Here is a 16,778-nt window from a genome sequence, read left to right as displayed (position 1 = left end):
CGCCTACCGACGCGCAGGGGTACTGCTACGCAAAAGTTTCCGGATCCAGACTGACGCCTGGGGATATTCTAAGGTAAGGAATCTAATACTAACCTGTTTCTTTCAGATACTCACGTGCCAGAGGGTCCTCAGACCCCTCCCAATACGCCTCGCCACCCATCTCCTGGTATTCAGGGTCAAAAGATGGGGCCGGATCATAGAAGTAAAAATCTCCCAACGGCGTAGAAAGCGGCGTCGATTGGCGCCGCTCCGGCGCCGGAGCCGGACCGAGGGAGGGACTGGGGACAGCGTCTACCGTGGTCGGCGCCGGGGGCGACACCCTAGCAGCCGGCGCAGGCGAGATCGTAAGGTCGACCGGCGACGACCCGGATCCGGGCCCGGATCCTGTGGAGTCCTGCGGCGTCAGGACAGAAGACCGAAGCACCCGGCCCGCTTGGGCTCCCAGTCGGGGCCGCGGGGCCCGAAGGCGCCGCGGAACCCGACGGAGGAGTGAGCGACCTCATGGCCGAGAGGAACGCGCCAATCTCCTCTCGCGAAGCGTTCTGCCCAGGGACCGGCGGGTATGGAGCAGGCCGCGACGCCTGCGGCTCCGACGGAGCCGCATGGGCGGTGTCACCCGAACCCCCGGCCGCGACGCACGAGCGGCGGGGGGAGTCGGAAGAGCGATGTCGCCTCTTCGACTTCTTGTGCCTCTTACCTGAGGACCTGGAGCTCGAGGAGTGGTGTCGATCCTCCGAGCCGTGATGACTCCGGCCCCGCGACCAATCCCTCGACCTCCTCCCGGACCGGGACCTCGAACGGCAGACTGCCGGAGCTCGAGGCGCTTGCAGGACCGCTCCCGCCTAGCCTTCGACATCAAGGCCCGGCAGTCGGGGCACGACTTGTCAACGTGGTTGGGCCCCAGGCAATGAAGACACCGGCGATGGGGGTCGGTAACCGACATCAGTCGGTTGCAGTCGACGCAGGGTTTAACCGTCGGAGTCGTTCGACTTCGAAAAAGAGGATTAAAAAGATCAAAAAGTTTAGTCAAAAAATTACTAAAGGGTGCCACTGTTCCTGGATCGGCGCCTGCTGGCGTGGAAAAAATAGGAACTGACGTCAGCGCGCGAGGACGGCGTCTAAGTACTCCGGCGACATCATCCCGGCGTCAACGACGCCGACGACGGACGGGGAGCCGCAGGCGACGCCTACCGACATGCAAGGGTACTGCTACGCAAAAGTTTCCGGATCCAGTCTGACGCCTGGGGGTATTCTAAGGTAAGGAATCTAATACTAACCTGTTTCTTTCAGATCAGATCATACTTGGGGAGATGTGCCAAGTGACCAATGCTAACAATGTCAGGACTGATCATTCTTTGGCAGTTGTTAATTTCAGCTGGAGAGGGGTAACTGGCCAAAGAAAGTTGTAGTTAGCTCAGACCTTCCAGTGGAATGCTTATTGGGCAATGATTTGAAGACGTCAGCAAGGGCTGAATTGGAATGAAGGACTCATGCAGCAATGCGGGGCAACTCTGCAAATGGGTTAGCTGTGACCAGGTCAAAGGCCAAACTGATGTCTACTGAACAGGCCCTGGATTCTGAAATAATGGACCAGGTGCCTTCCAAGAAAAAGAACAGGAGGGGTAAGGCTGTCTCTTTCCCCCCAGGCTCGGAGAGAGGAACAGTTTCTTGAGGGAGATGAGCCCAGTCCCTGTGAAGGAACTGTCTCACATGAACTGGAAAGTGATCAGGTTGGGTTCTTGGGGACAGGGGGCCCTTCGGGGCAGAATGGAGCCAGGAACGGCAAACCTGCTCCTCTCTTGAACCCCTCATACAACAAGCTTCTGCTGAGGCTGCTGGGAGTGTCAGTGATCCCACAGGATCTATTGGGATGAGGGACTCCTTTACTCAGAGGGTAGAGACCCCAAGCCTGGTCCCACCAGGAGGTTGGTCAGACCTCTGAAGTTTAGGGGCTTTCTGCTCACCTTGGCACATGACATTCCCTTAGCAGGACACCTAGGCCAAAGTAAGACTAGGGACAGGCTGGTCCCTCACTTTCATTGGCCTCATAGGTCAGAAGACACCTAGGAGTTCTGTCGCTCCTGTACCACCTGTCAAGCCAGTGGTAAGTCAGGTGGTACTACAAAGGCCCCCCTGATACCACTACCTGTGGTAGGGTTTACCTTTGAGAGGGTTGAGATTGACATAATTGGTCCCATGAACACACCAACTGTGTCTAGGCACAGTTATATTCTAGTGGTGGTGGACCATACCACTCGGTATACAGAGGTTATACCCCTTAGAACCACCAAAGCTCCTATGGTGGCCACGGCCCTCCTGTGAGTTTTTTCCAGAGTGGGTTTCCCTAAGGAGGTCTTAACTGACAAAGGTACAAACTTCATGTACAGTTATATCACTGCAATATGGAAGGAGTGTGGAGTGAACTACACGTTCACCACACCCCATCACCCATAATGCATGGCTTGGTTGAAAGGTTCAACAAAGCCTAAAGGGCATCATCATGGGACTCCCAGAAAAGCGTATGCGAAAATGGGATGTCCTGTTGTCCTGCCTTCTCCTTGCCTACAGAGAGGTCCCACAAAAGGAGGTTGGCTACAGCCCATTTGAACATTTGTTTGGGCATCCAGTTAGGGGTCCCTTGTGTTTGATGAAGGAAGGATGGAGTTACCTCTCAAACCTCCCAAGCAAGACATAGTGGACTATGTACCTGGCCTCCACTCCAGGGTGGCTGAATATATGAAGAAGGCTAGCAAAAACCTTGAGGCAAGTCAAGAATTGCAAAAAGCTTGGCATGACCAAAAAGCTGTACTGACTGTGTATCAGCCATGACAGAAATTATGGGTGTTGGAGCCTGTGGCCCGATAGCTCTCCAAGACAAGTGGAGTGGACCCCATACTATTCATGAGCAGAAGGGAGAGGTCACCTACTTGGTGGACCTTGGAACTCCCAAGAGCCCCCATAGGGTGCTCCATGTGAACAGACTCAAACCTATGTGGACAGGGCAGACATGGGCTTGCTCATGGCTACCAATGAGGGACAGGTGGAAGAGAGTGACCCACTCCCTGATCTACTCTCACAGAACCCTGATGATGGCTCAGTTGATAGTGTAGCCTTGGCAGGCAGCCTCACTGAGCAACAGCAGATTGATTGCAGGAAGGTCCTCAATCAATACAGACATACGTTTTCTATGACTCCTAGTCGGACCACTTGGTGTACCCATGAAGTGGACACAGGTTAGAGTCTACATTTTTTAAAGTAAGATTTACAGGCAGCACGACCATGTCAGAGATTGCATAAGGGCTTAGGTCCAAAATATGCTGGAATTGGGAGTAACTGAACCCTCAGATAGCCCTTGGCTAGTCCAGTGGTCCTGGTACCCAAACCTCATGCCCAGGGTGGTAAGAGAGAAATTAGGTTTTGTGTGGACTACAGGGGGCTCAATGCAGTCACTAGAACAGATGTTCAACCTATTCCCAGGATCAATGAAGATGTATCAAAGGTTTCCAGATCAGAAAAAAGGCACAAGCAATAGTTCTGGCACACATATCTAGAATGAGAAACAAATGGTTATAACCTTTATTTCTTCCATGCAAATGTTCAGAATGATGCCACAATCCTCATGCACTGCCACTTCAAAAGAGTCAAATAAAATTACCAAACTTTTTAAGATCGATGATTAAGGCACTAAGTGTAGCTATTACCTTTTAATAACTTCATTTTCCACCATTGTGCTGTCTACCACCACAATCTGTGCTGGGATTTTTACATTCATCGATACAAGGCCCAGAAAGAGAAGAGAAAGAAGAGTGATGCAGTTGCCTCCAGGACCATCAATTGAGAACAGAATATCCTCTTGGGCAGTGACATTTTCCTCTTCTGTCACACAATAGGAATCAGTGTCCTCTGTAGTACCAGCAGCCTTCAGCATCTCTAGAAACTGGAAGGACTCCGTACAAATAGAGTTCGGAAAGCGCCAGGTAAAAATCCTACAAATAAAGAAAAAAATATATGAACCGCTGTGTGATTGTGACACAAAAACAGATTACAGCAATTTAGAAAAACTAATTAGTTACTTTCTATAAATAACTATTATTCTTATAAAGACTATTCCCTATACAGATCTTTCATCCCTGAAACATCGCTGGATGGTAGGCTGGGATTTTAGAATGGCTTTCTATGTGCCAGAAGTATCAAGACCAGTACCACGTGGCACTACTCAAAAGAGATCACCAGGCAGATAAATGGGGCTCAGCCCAAAAACATATCCCCGATAAAGAATAAAAAGGAACTTTCAAGGGGAAGAGAGATAAGTCTTTGTAGACATGAAGAATATGCAGAAGAAATTAAAAGCTCACGATTCAACAACAACGCTATTAGTTCCTTTATTGAAAGAATGCTACGTTTTTGGCTGTATGTTTTCAGATCTGAGATGAACACTTTATTTTGCTACCGTACAAACATTGGTCCTAATCAGAGTCTTTTGCTTTGTCACATGCACTAAGTGAAAAGGCTTTCTGAAGTTAAGATATGGATTCCGGTAATGAAGTAAGTCTGACAGAAAGGCCAAGATGGAACATATAATTCTGTATTTAAGGATCTTCTAACCTGCTTTCAAACATTTCACATAGCTGGTATTTTCAGGGCCACCCCTTTTCATCTGTAATTCTCCACTGTTGAATACCTAGACAATGATCTCGTACAAAGCTTTCGTTATCTGATTAAGCATGCATGGAACCCAGACTGCTCATCATCTCACAATGTTCATTCAATTTTCAAGTCTCTTCTCAGAAGATCTGTGTTGGACCTTCCTGTTGGGGCTGGTTATCTCTCCGACTGTCCTTATTAAAGTTAACAGAGGGATAGAATGAAATGTGATATTACACGTAATTTATTTAACTCTTACCTTTACCACTGAAAACCTTTTTCTGTAAGTTGCATGTGTCCATGTGGAGCTTCACCGGCCATATAGACTACTGAGATTGCATTGGAGCCAAATACTTGTCTTTACATTCTGAATGTTTGCTTAGGCCCCGGTTGGTCAGTGTTACTCATGGCACCAAGACATTGTACTGAGTGTGTCAGCACCCACTTTTCATTACTAAGTGAGGCTAGAAGTCCTGAGAAACACCATCGCAGTCCACAAGGGAAACTCTTGGTTTCCCATAAAGTCTTGACTATTGAGACAACAGGCACAAACATGTTTTAACATCCCTGATAATGACAACTAATCCAGATACCGATGTGTCTGTCGGAAATCTCAACAACAGTAATATTTTGTAAAATTTCCCAAGGAATGCTCTTGCAATGTGCCATAAAAGCGTTCTGAAAAGTGATGCAGGTAGAGGAAGAATTGCCAAAAGCAGCAGGAAAAGCTTGCAGCATACTATGTGGTGCCCCTATCAAATGTATGAATCTTTACTGTGAAAACAGAAAAGTAGTCCAGGTTTTTTGTTGTGCTAATTTGGCAACGCTGCAAAAACAGGTCATGACCCCCATTAGCTCAAAGGAGTTGGGCGACCAGAGTGCGAGATCTGCAGAGTGAATGAGAGTTAATGTCTTGCTGGGATTAATTTGGAGGTGAATCAACAAACTCATTTCTGCAGAGGACTAATCACTATGGAGCACAAGAGAACACGTGGCGCACACCGTACAACTGTTTCTTCGAGTACACTCAGAATGGAGTAAATACTGTTAAGGTGCTTAACCCGCATCACCCTGCTACGCCGGTGCTTTCTATGGTCAAACTAGTCCTTCTAAAAAAGGCAAAAAAAGCATGTATACCACAATGCTGGGTAAGCGCAAATAGAAGATTCTCAGTCATTACATTTAGGCAGATAGTTTGTTACAGGTACACATATTTCAACAATTGTTATCAAAGAAGGGATTACCAATTTTTTTTTTTTTCAGTTTGAAAGCTTTATTAAAGAAAAACAAGTATTACAAGAAGGTGACATCAGCAAAATAGGAGAAAAGGAGTATATGATGGGATAAATTTAAACAGAAGCAGCCAATATCACAATAAAAACAAAGCATTTTGAGTTATGTGGGGGGGAGGGGGGAGGGGAGGGGGGGAGGGAGAGGAAACATGTTATTATCATTGAGGATGGATAAAGAAAAACGATAAAAATACAATGGATATCAATAAAAAAGTACAGTAGAAAACATCATATTTAGCAATTACTGGAATGAAGAACAAGTAATATTGGAAACCAATATAAAGCTAAATCACAATAGTAAAAGTGAAAATATCATAAAAAACATCATAAAAACCATAGGCAAGAGTATATGCGTTCAGGGGGGTTTGAAATTATCCGAAGAAAGTGGAGAGTAAGTCTTTTTGGCAGAATGATCTAAGTATAGAGTAAGAGGTAGCCAGTAAAGTTCAACATTGCGGGAGGGTTTGCAAGAGGAAGCAAAGGCAACATCAAGTCTGTGTGATTGACATACAAAATTCCACCAGCAATTTAGGGACAATTTGTTCAAGGATTTCCAATTAGAGACAATATGTTGTAATGCAAGAGCGAGCATAAGATCAAAAAGACCGTGGGAATGTGTTGGGAGAAGGGATTACCAATTTAATGTGCTCCATAATTAGAGATTGCTACTGTATAGTTTAAATAAGAAATTATCAAAATCAACAGCTGGCAAGTGTTTTATCGTAATATAATGATTTTTTCAAATATTAATTTTGGTTGCAGATCACTGACTGGGTGGATAGCAACACTTACTACGTAAAATATGGTCTGTCCCAAATATTAGAAAGTAAGACCAGTTAATACTAATAAAGCTAAGAGCCAGCTCAATTTTGGGTGACACTTCCACAGGTACAACTTACTGTGAAGGATGGACAAGTTACTTACCTTCTGTAACAGCTTATCTTGGAGAGACATGATCTAGCCGCAGATTCCTGACCTTTGAACTTCCAGGTGTCTGCCCGGAACAGGAAGGTTTTTCTTAGCAGTACCCCTGCACACCAGTTCATGGCGTTGATCGACTCCTCGTGACGTTGTCCACGTTGCATTACTCACACGACATCCGCGTCGTCAATATAACTGCCACTCCAGCACCCTGACGTCAGTACTTTTCACAACTTTCCGTGCCAGAAGCGTGAAGCCATGAAGTGAATAACCATGGTGTGTTAAAAAGAAGCTAGGGCCCTGAAGGGGATCAGCTATGATGAACAACTTACCTTCGGTAACAATATATCTGGAAGAAACAAAGGTTAGTTATAGATTCCTCACCTTACAATTACCCGCATGTATCGGACTGGATCCGGAAAGTTTTTCGTTAGTAGTACCGCTGCGCGTCGGAAGGTTGGCGTCGGTCAACTCCACGTTCGTCTTTGGTGACGTGGTCGCCAGGATGACGTCACGGTACCTACATAGTCACCGCCCTAGCGCACTGACGTCAGTTCTGCACACAACTTTCCACGGAAGAAGGGCAGAGGCATGCAAGACACTGACCACTGGTGCACAAAACTAGGGCCCTAAAAGGAAGTCCTTAACCCTAGAAGTCAGTTCGCAAAACGGGGAGGATGGATGGGGCAGTAAAATTCTATACCTTACCTATGTTTCTTACAGATATATCATTACCGAAGGAAAGTAATTTATTCATGTGAAAGAAATAGTTAGTTATAGATTCCTTACCTTCGAAGAATAGATACCCCAGCAATACCAACCCCGGAGGTGAGTCTGCAAACTAAGTTCACACCAAAAGTCCTGGAGAACAGAATGGCCAAATAAGCCTTCTCCCCGAACTTGCCTCCCCAGGCAGTAGTGCTTGGTGAACGTGTGCAGCGATGTCCACGTAGCTGCCTGACAGATGTCAATAAGGGGGACGCTCCGTCCCAAAGCAGTGGTAGCTGCCGTCGTCCTGGTAGAATGGGTTCGCAGACCCACTGAAGGCTCCTTCTTTGCCAAAGAAAGCAAGCTTTGTTGCACCGAACGACCTGCCTGCAGATGGTCCTTTGTGCACGGCCCGACCCGTCTAAGCGCACACGTAACCAACAAAGAGTTAGTGGTCCACCCGGAATTGTTTGGTGCGATCCAAGTAGAAAGAAAGTGCACGTTTTGGATCCAGACGGTGGAGCCTCTCTTGATCTTTTGAAGGATAAGGAGGCAGAGAGAAGGTGGGCAAAGTGCTGGGTTGGCCAATGTGGAAAGAAGTAACCTCCTTCGGAAGAAAGGAGGGTCTAGTTCTGAGGACGACCTTGTCCAGATGGACAGCCAGAAAGAGAGGCTTGGAAGAAAGAGCTTGTAGCTCACTCACCCTGCTCGCAGAGGTTATGGGCACCAGAAAAGCAGTTTTCAAAGTTAGAAACTTGAGAGGACAGTTATATAATGGCTCAAAGGGAGCACACATAAGATATGTAAGAAACAAGTTCAAGTCCCACTGGGGAATTACGAGGGGAACAGGAGGAAAAAGTTGAGCAATGCCCTTAAGTAAGCGATTTACAAATGGAGACTTGAAAAGAGAACGCTGATCAGTAAGCCCCGGGAAGGCTGAAATGGCAGAGAGGTAGCCTTTTAGAGTGCCCAGCGCAGAGCCCTACTAGGGCAAAGAAAGGACGAACAAATGAACCTCAGAAAGAGAGGAGGAAAGGGGATCAACAGCCTTTGCTGTGCACCATGCCACAAATGTGTTCCATCCGCAGGCGTACACCATCCTAGTGGACGGACGCCTGGCTGCCAAGATAACATTGCAGACTTCTGTGGGCAGGTCACACAACATCAACTGCCGCTGCTCAATCTACACGCAAGGAGGTAGAGGCTGGACAGGTTCAGGTGGAGGATCGTCCCCATCTGCTGTGACAGAAGATTCTCCCGACGAGGCAGTCTGATCGGAGGATCGATGGCCATGTTGAGCAGCTCAGGATATCAGGCTCTTTGAGCCCAATTCGGAGCCACAAGAATGATTTGGGACCGGTCACGCTTGATCTTCTTCAGCACTCTGGCCAGAAGTGGTATAGACAGAAAGGCGTATAGAAGACGGCAACTCCAATCACTGCGAAAAGTGTCGCCTAGCGAGGGCCGCCTTGGAAATGCCAACGCGCAGAATTGCTGACATTGCACGTTCTCTTCACTGGCGAATAGATCTAACCAAGGCTCTCCCCATCGCTGAAAGAGGCCTTGCGCCACGTCCGAGTTCAGACGCCATTCGTGATCCATCATGCACCGACGGCTGAGCTCGTCCGCCCTGGCGTTCAGAGAACCCGCCAGGTGTTGAGCCACAAAGGATATGCCCATATGTTCCAGCCAAGTCCAGAGACGGAGTGTCGTGGTGAGCCTCAGCTAGGCCTACCAGTGCTAGGGGTTCGCCCTTCTCTGCACAAGTCCTTGGACCAATAAAACAGAAGTTGGCTCGGAAACTGAAATATAAAACAAAAGCTTTATTAACCTCATGAGGTGGAACTACTTCACACAACACCCTTCGGTAGTGTATGAAGTAGCACACTGAGTAGAAGGACCATGGGTCTTTTATACCCACTCATGGGCCCAAAAGAAGGCGGTACAAGCTCACAGAGGAGAGTTCACATACATAAATGATCATACAAGAATGCACAGTCAACAGTAAGGAGGAGCTAGCAGTTTCTGATTCTGGTAGAAACAACCTGATAGTTACAGACTAAGAACAGATGTATGGACAGTTACAGATTCCTCTGTGCATGTGCAGAGTAGCAAAGCCTAAATATAGCCAGTCTACAAGCAGAGTACAAGGGTAAACGACAGCAAGGAAGGACAGAGCACATGGTGAGCACATGGCAGACAAGATGGCTGCCGGAAACAAGATGGAATCAGCTAAATGCTAACATCGATTGCTGCCAAATTACAACAGGAGGACCTCCTGACATAGGGTTCACTACCCCACCCGCCCTATTTGTGTCAGTACCACATGGCGATGGTGTTGCCCGTGAATACCTGCACTACTCCTTCCCGGACACAGGGAGGGAATGCTTTCAGTGCAAGACGAATCGCCCGAAGCTCCGGAAGGTTGACGTGGAGCCCGGACTCCCCCAGAGAACAGAGGCCTCTGCTCTCCGCCTCCCCCATGTGGCCACCCCATCTCAGTAGTGATACATCGGTCACCACTGTGAACTCTGGTTGGGGAAGGGAGAGGGATCTGCTGTCGACCCAATCCTGGTTCATTAGCCACCCCTGCAATTGGTGTGCAGTGCCCTCCGAGATCTGGACGCAATCAGACAGGTTCCCCTGATGTTGTTCCCATTGGAACTTCAGGTCCCACTGCAGAGCCTACATATGCCATCTGGCATGGTCCACCAGCAGGATGCAGGAGGCCATAAGGCCCAGCAGCCTGAGGGTCATGCTGAGCGAAACTCGGGATAGAGGCTGTAAGATCGGAACCATAGCCCAAATCTCCCGGACTCGCTGCTCGGGAGGATAGACCCAAAACTGCGTTGTGTACAGAACCGCTCCGATGAAGAGGAGCTTCTGAGAGGGAGTCAGGTGTGACTTTGGCACGTTGATGGAGAACCCCAGCGAATGCAGGAGGTCAGCCGTAGTCTGGAGGTGGGAGACGACAGCCTGGGGCGAGCACGCCTTCAACAGCCAGTTGTTGAGATAGGGGAAGACTGGAACCCTTGATCTGCGGAGATGATCTGCGACCACCGCCATCACTTTCGTGAACACCCGAGGGGCGCTGGTAAGGTCAAAAGGGAGCACAGTAAAAAGAAAGTGCTTGTGGGCTACAAGTAACGCCGGTGGGTTGGCAGAACGAGGATGTCAAAATAAGAGTCCTGCAAGTCCAACGTACTATCCAGTCTGCAGGGTCGAGGGCAGACAGGACCTGAGCTAGTGTCAACATCTTGAACTTCTCCTTCCGGAGGAAGCGGTTGACGTTCCTGAGATCCAAGATAGGACGCAGGTCTTTGTCCTTCTTGGGCACCAGAAAGTAGTGGGAATAGCAACCACAACCTACTTCTGGGACAGAACTCGCTCAATGGCTCCATTGGCCAAGAGTGCCGAAACTTCCTGTCGGAGAAGGGCCAAAAGATCTTCTGACATGCAATGGTACTGAGGTGGCATGGTGGGAGGGGTAGTCTAAAAGGGGAGGGAGTAGCCTCTTCAGACTATTTGCAAAACCCACCTCTCTGACGTGATGGTGCACCAGTGGGGGAGGTGTTGGGGAATCCTGCCGCGCACTGGGGTTTGGTGGTCCTGAAATATTGGACTAGGAAGATCTGGAGGCTTCTGCAGAGGAGGTTGTGGTGGACTGGCACACCATCTGGCTCCCAGAACCACGGCTGTGGTTCCCACATCCCCGGGCACAGAGTGGCTGAACAGCTTGCACTGGTATGAGGCTCTGGGCGGGACACCCCTTCCACAGCCACGAAACGGCAGACTGCGCAGGGCAGGTGGTGTAAAGACCCAAGGACCTGGCCGTAGCCCGAGAGTCCTTAAAGGTCTCTAGCGTGTTGTCTGCTTTGTCACCGAATAGGTGACGGCCATCAAAGGGCATGTCCATAAGGGTAGGTTGGACATCCCCTGAAAAACCAGTCGACCTCAACCAGGCGTAGCGTCGAAGGCCTACCAACGTAGAAATCGTCCTGCCTTGTGAGTCGGTGGTATCTAGCCCACACAGGATGGTAAACTTCGCTACGTCTCTCCCTTCGGCAACTACCCAAAACAGTACGGCCCGGCGTCCTCAGGCACTCAGGTAGCACTTGAGCAACTGTGTCCCAGATGGAGTGGGTGTAACAGCCCAACAGACATGCAGTGTTTACCGACCGCAGTCCCAAGCTGGAGGAAGAAAACATCATCTTCGCAAGATGGTCCAGCTTTTTGGATTCCCTATCAGGTGGAGTAGTAGGGGATGCACCTTTGGAAGTGGAGGCTTGGACCACCAAGCTCTCACGGGTGGGGTGTTGGGAGAGGAAAGTGGGGTCGCCTGTGACCGGTGGTGGCATCCGGCAACCATCCTGTCCACATGAACCCCTGCGTTGGGCCTGGGCCAGGTGCCCTAAAGGATGTCTGTTAGGGCTTCATTAAACGGCAGCAGGGGCCCCAAAGAGCTCGCTGCCAGTTGAAGCACCTCTGTAAGGAGGTTAAACCTGACTGCCACCGTAGGTAGCTCAAGGCAGAGCCTTGGCTGCCCTACGCAACACCACTGCGTACGCGGCTTCCTCTTCCATAGCCACGGTAGGAGGAAACAACATGCCCAGGTATCCAGACCATTGGCCTTCCTCAGTTCCTCTCTCCAGTCCAGTTCATAACCTAACTGGTCAGTTTTAGGGTCTCCAGACCCCTCCCAGTCCTCCTCACCCTCCTCTGGCTGCCAATCTGGGCTTAAAGAGCCAGGGTAGAACAGGGGCACAAAAGTACCCGTCGCCGCCAGATCCGGTGTCAGTCGACGCCGGTCCGGCTCCGTGTCAACCTCGAGGTGGAGGCCGGGTCGATGTCGGCTGTGTTCCCAGCCACCGGCTGCGGACGCGGTGACAGTGGAATCGGCGGCAGGGGATGTGTAACCAGGTCGACCGGTGCCGATCCGAGGCCAGGCCTGGATCCAAGGGGACCCTGCAGTGCTGAGGCCACAGCGGCCAGCGTCGAAGGCGCAGGAGCCCCAGCCGAGTCAGCGGGCCCAAAATCACCCCAGCAGAGTCGGGCTGCCCAAAGATGGTGTGCTTTGCTTCATAAAATTGACCGAGCTGGGCAGGGGTCGCTCCAGGTCCCAGAAAAGGGGGGGTGGAACCCACAGTTGACCCTTCGGGCTCTGCATGTGGAGCCGCAGGAGGGGGACCACCCGCAACACTCGTCTAATTTGCCGACCGACAGGGAGAAGTCTAAGAGCGACGATGCTTCTTCCACTTCTTCTTGTGCTTTGACTTACCTGACCCTGAGTGCGAAGACTTGGAAGAAGAATGATGGTGGTTCCGTGACCGGTCCCTCAACGTCCTTCACGACCGGTACCTCGTGCGGCACAGAGCCGACTGCTGGGCCTCAGGAAGCTTTTGGGACCGCTCCCGCAATGACTTCAGGTTCATGGTCCGGCAGTAGGAGCATGACTTAGGGTTGTGGTTGTGCTCCAGGTAGAATAGGCACACACGGTGTGGATCGGTCACCGACATCATGATTACGCGTGGGCGTGCACCAGGCAAAACTCGTAATCATACTGGGACATAGAGGTACCACGCAAGGGCTGGTGCTGGGCTATCAGTGCACAGGACTCCTAATTTGATGAAACAGGTACGGAACCATTAGTCTGCCGTTAAAGCTCTTTTCCCTAGTCCATCACTGACATCAGTTGACTACAGGAACCGCAAGCCTCGAAGCACCAGGAGTCGATGGACTCAAAAAACGATGTCAAGAAAAAGTCAGTCAAAAAGTGACTGGAGGTACCGCTCTCTCTGGATCTGCTCTTGCTGGCGCGGAAAAAGACAGAACTAACGTCAGCTCGCGAGGGCGGCATCTATGTAGCTACTGCGAAGTCATCCTGGCGACCACGATGCCAACAACGAACGTGGCGTCGACCGACGCCACCTTCCGACGCGCAGGGGTACTGCGGACGAAAAACTTTCCAGATCCAGTCTGATGTCTGGGGGTAATTCTAAGGTAAGGATTCTATAACTAACTGTTTCTTTCAGATAGATATATATATATATATATATATATATATATATATATATATATAAGCATATGTGAAGTTGCTGACTTTGCCGTGGTCGGAATAAACATGTGAAAGTCTGCCTGAGAGTGCAACTTCGCCGAGGGCATCTCCTTGTGTTTTTTATGTATTACAGCTAGTTCAGCTGTGAAGGATCACCAACGCGGAACACAGCGGGTCCAGGAAGACTGCATTGAAGTGTAATTCTGGGATCGTCAGACTCTGTTATTTGCAGCATTGTGGCAAACTGAACATGGGAATGGTCCACTATAGGGTAAAAAATAACAACTGTTTATAATGAAAGTGAGAAGTTGGGCTGGCATATGCTGTCCACTATTCTTGTGGGCACCTTGCACCAGTCCAAACGACCCTTACTGATGGTAGGTTTAAAGACAACCTTTATAGAAAGCTATCCTAGTGGTAGCTGTGGAAGGCAACTATCAGGCTAAGTCTTGAAGGAATGTAAATAAGCTTGTTTTACCAGTATATAATCTCGTGAATGACCAAATGAAAGGAGAACCACACCAGTTACATATATACCATATATGTATTTATTCTAAACACACCCCTCTAGTCTCTTTATGAGGCTAGAGGCAAAAGTACTTACAGAAAACTTATTTAGCACACAGCAAATTAGCACAGTATACGTTTTGCCCTAGGAGCCTCACAAACCATATACTAATAAAGTGATATAAGAACCACGTGAGACATAGAAACCAGGCCTAGGGCCTCTAGAACCGCTGGGGCAACCAGGTACCATCCAAGGTAGGGACACAGGAGACCCACGGGGGCAGTGTCTAAACAGCCGCGAATCACCATGGACTTCTATGGAGAAATTTGCGGTTAGATTTTTAAAATTAAGGACACTTAGGAGTGGACTGGGAACAAACCCCTTCAGTACTGGACAGTTCGAGAGTCAAGACCTACGGGAGCACCGAATTACTAGTGTTACCTCACCCAGGGAAGCCGGGTGCATAGGTGTCTTTTCGTGTCGGGTTTCGTCGTTGTTTCCTATAGAGAGCTGCAAAGAAGTGCTGCAGGCGACCAGATAAAAAGTGTCCGAATGGATCCAAGGGTGCATCGGAGATCTGAAGAACCTGACAGCAGAGGGGACAGCGTCTGGGTCACTTGCCAGTGACCAGGAAGGAGATGAGAAGATGCCAACCGATGTCGGGTGATTTCAGGTGCAGAAGGTGGAGCTTGACTCTTCATCCAAGAGGACCAGGAGGCGTTGACGACAACCAGGAGCTGGATTCAAGCTGTCCCACGTCGGATGTCGAGTGCTGCGGTGTCGGTATCCGGATTGGACCCAACAAGCCTTTGCAACAGCAACCAACGCAGAATGCAAAGATTGGATTTGGTCCAGACCAGCAAGGTCTGAGGGACTCATCCTTTGGAGGGGAGTCAGGGCACGTCTGGAGCAACCAGGGAAGCCCAAGAAACAAAAGAGTTTCCTTCGTGGGGACCCACCAGTCAACGGACCAGGGATCGCGAAGGGGCCTCGAGCAGAAATGCTAGAAGCGGGCCAACGGAACACTCGTGGAGTGTAGGCCCACAATCTTCGGTGCAAATGGTGCTGGGACTACAAGTAGACCAATGCACAACTTCGGGAAAGCTCGGGAAGTAGGTGCAGTTGTAAATATGCACCGTGTCCAGGAGTTCCGGTCCCACGTCTCTTGTGATGGCTGCGGGTCGCAGCTTTGCTGGGATCTCGTGTCGGCCTCTGAGATGTCTGGAAGTCCGTGTCCTTTGTCGCAAATCCTTCGGGATCCGGCAGGAGCCTTGGAAATGCAGACCGGCAAGATGCTTCTTTGGTGCCTGTTTGAACAGGGGAGTCACTCCTTGACCCCAAGGGAGATTCTTCCGTCTTCTAGTCAGAATAGAATGTCGAAGTTCCAAGATATATGTTGCAGAGTTTCGTCCAGGATAATCTAAAGTCCTAGGGACAGGGTTCCTATACTTATACCAAGTTTAGTGGTTGGACTAACTCTATGGTCCCACCTATGGGAGGACCTGGGTAGGGGGAGGTTACACCCCGTCCCCTTTGTCCAGTTTCGCACCAGAGCAGGGGCTGGGCGCCCCTGCAACTGGTTTGAACTGGGGTATGCACGGGGACACCAAATGTGCCCCAGGGACAGTCTGAAAAGCCTTCACTGAATGCACCCACCCTGCCCCAATACACTACAGCCTGTCTGGAGAGGTGGTTACACCTCCCTGTGACAGGAAACCTATTGTCCAGGCCTCCCCTGCCGGAGTTTCGTCCAGCAGCAGGAGGTCAGACCTGTGTCTGTGGCAGCAGCATCCATTTTGTGATGCTGGGGCTTTTTTAAACTATTACCGGTTAGACCAGTGTGTACATGGCTTCTCCCTCTAGAAGGGTGGAATGCTACCCCTGCCGCCAGGACTGGTAGGGCAGAATTCCAAAGTGTTTGACACCAAACACAACATGTTTTGATGCAGCCATCCCAAAGTTAGCATTTACCGCAAGGATGTAATGCACTTAAGAGTATCTGGTATGGCTGTATCACAGAACAGCTACAGAGAAGTGATTCTGAAAGCTGCAGAGGGGCTCAGCTCATGCTTGGGCACCCTCTCACACAAAACCAAGTACTCTGCCTACATGATTGTCAAGGCCTGCCATAGAAGTGACTTATAAGTATGTATGTGTCTGTATTCAAAGGTAGATATAGGTAACCTATATCTTTGTAAGGGGTGCTTACACCACCTTACCCAGGCTGCAGGAGCAGACCTGTTGTGCCATTTTGGAAGGCTTCCAAGGGGTGGCATAATACATGCTTCAGCCCCTGGTAGGCCTCTGTCGTACCTATGCCCTTGGTACCTAAGGTACCATATACTAGGGACTCACAAGGGTAACCCAGTAACCAATCTGGAGTGTACCTAAAGTACATGCAATCAATTTAGAGAGGAAACAGCTAGACTGGGGTCCTGGATAGCAGGGCCCCAGCCAGACTAAAGTCGAAAAACAGTGAAACACCAGCAAAAAGTGGGGGTAACCATAGTAAGCAGATCCTACTCTCCTACAATGAAAGCGTGGGTAGGCCCACTGTGGTAACTTTTTTTGGCAGAACCACATGAACTATGATGCATTTGGTGAACTCACTGGGGGCTCAGGTGGGCAGAACTGTATTTAAATAGGAGAC

At 49.6% G+C, this 16,778-nt stretch overlaps 1 protein-coding gene across 4 annotated transcripts in view; it reads right to left on the bottom strand.

The window, feature by feature from the left end:
• Positions 1-16,778, bottom strand: part of GTF3C1 (general transcription factor IIIC subunit 1) — a 2,559,884-nt gene that overhangs the window by 244,927 nt on the left and 2,298,179 nt on the right. For all 4 annotated transcript variants that reach the window (XM_078662887.1, XM_078662886.1, XM_078662885.1 and 1 more), the window contains exon 31: positions 3,702-3,986. In XM_078662887.1, the coding sequence (XP_078519013.1) occupies positions 3,702-3,986 (285 nt within the window). The remainder of the gene's footprint in view (positions 1-3,701; positions 3,987-16,778) is intronic.

The sequence above is a fragment of the Lissotriton helveticus genome, chromosome 10 (genome assembly GCF_964261635.1).
Source record: "Lissotriton helveticus chromosome 10, aLisHel1.1, whole genome shotgun sequence".
Classification (NCBI taxonomy): domain Eukaryota; kingdom Metazoa; phylum Chordata; class Amphibia; order Caudata; family Salamandridae; genus Lissotriton; species Lissotriton helveticus.
Note: the sequence above shows the minus strand (reverse complement) of the source record. Positions and strands in the feature narration are given on the sequence as shown.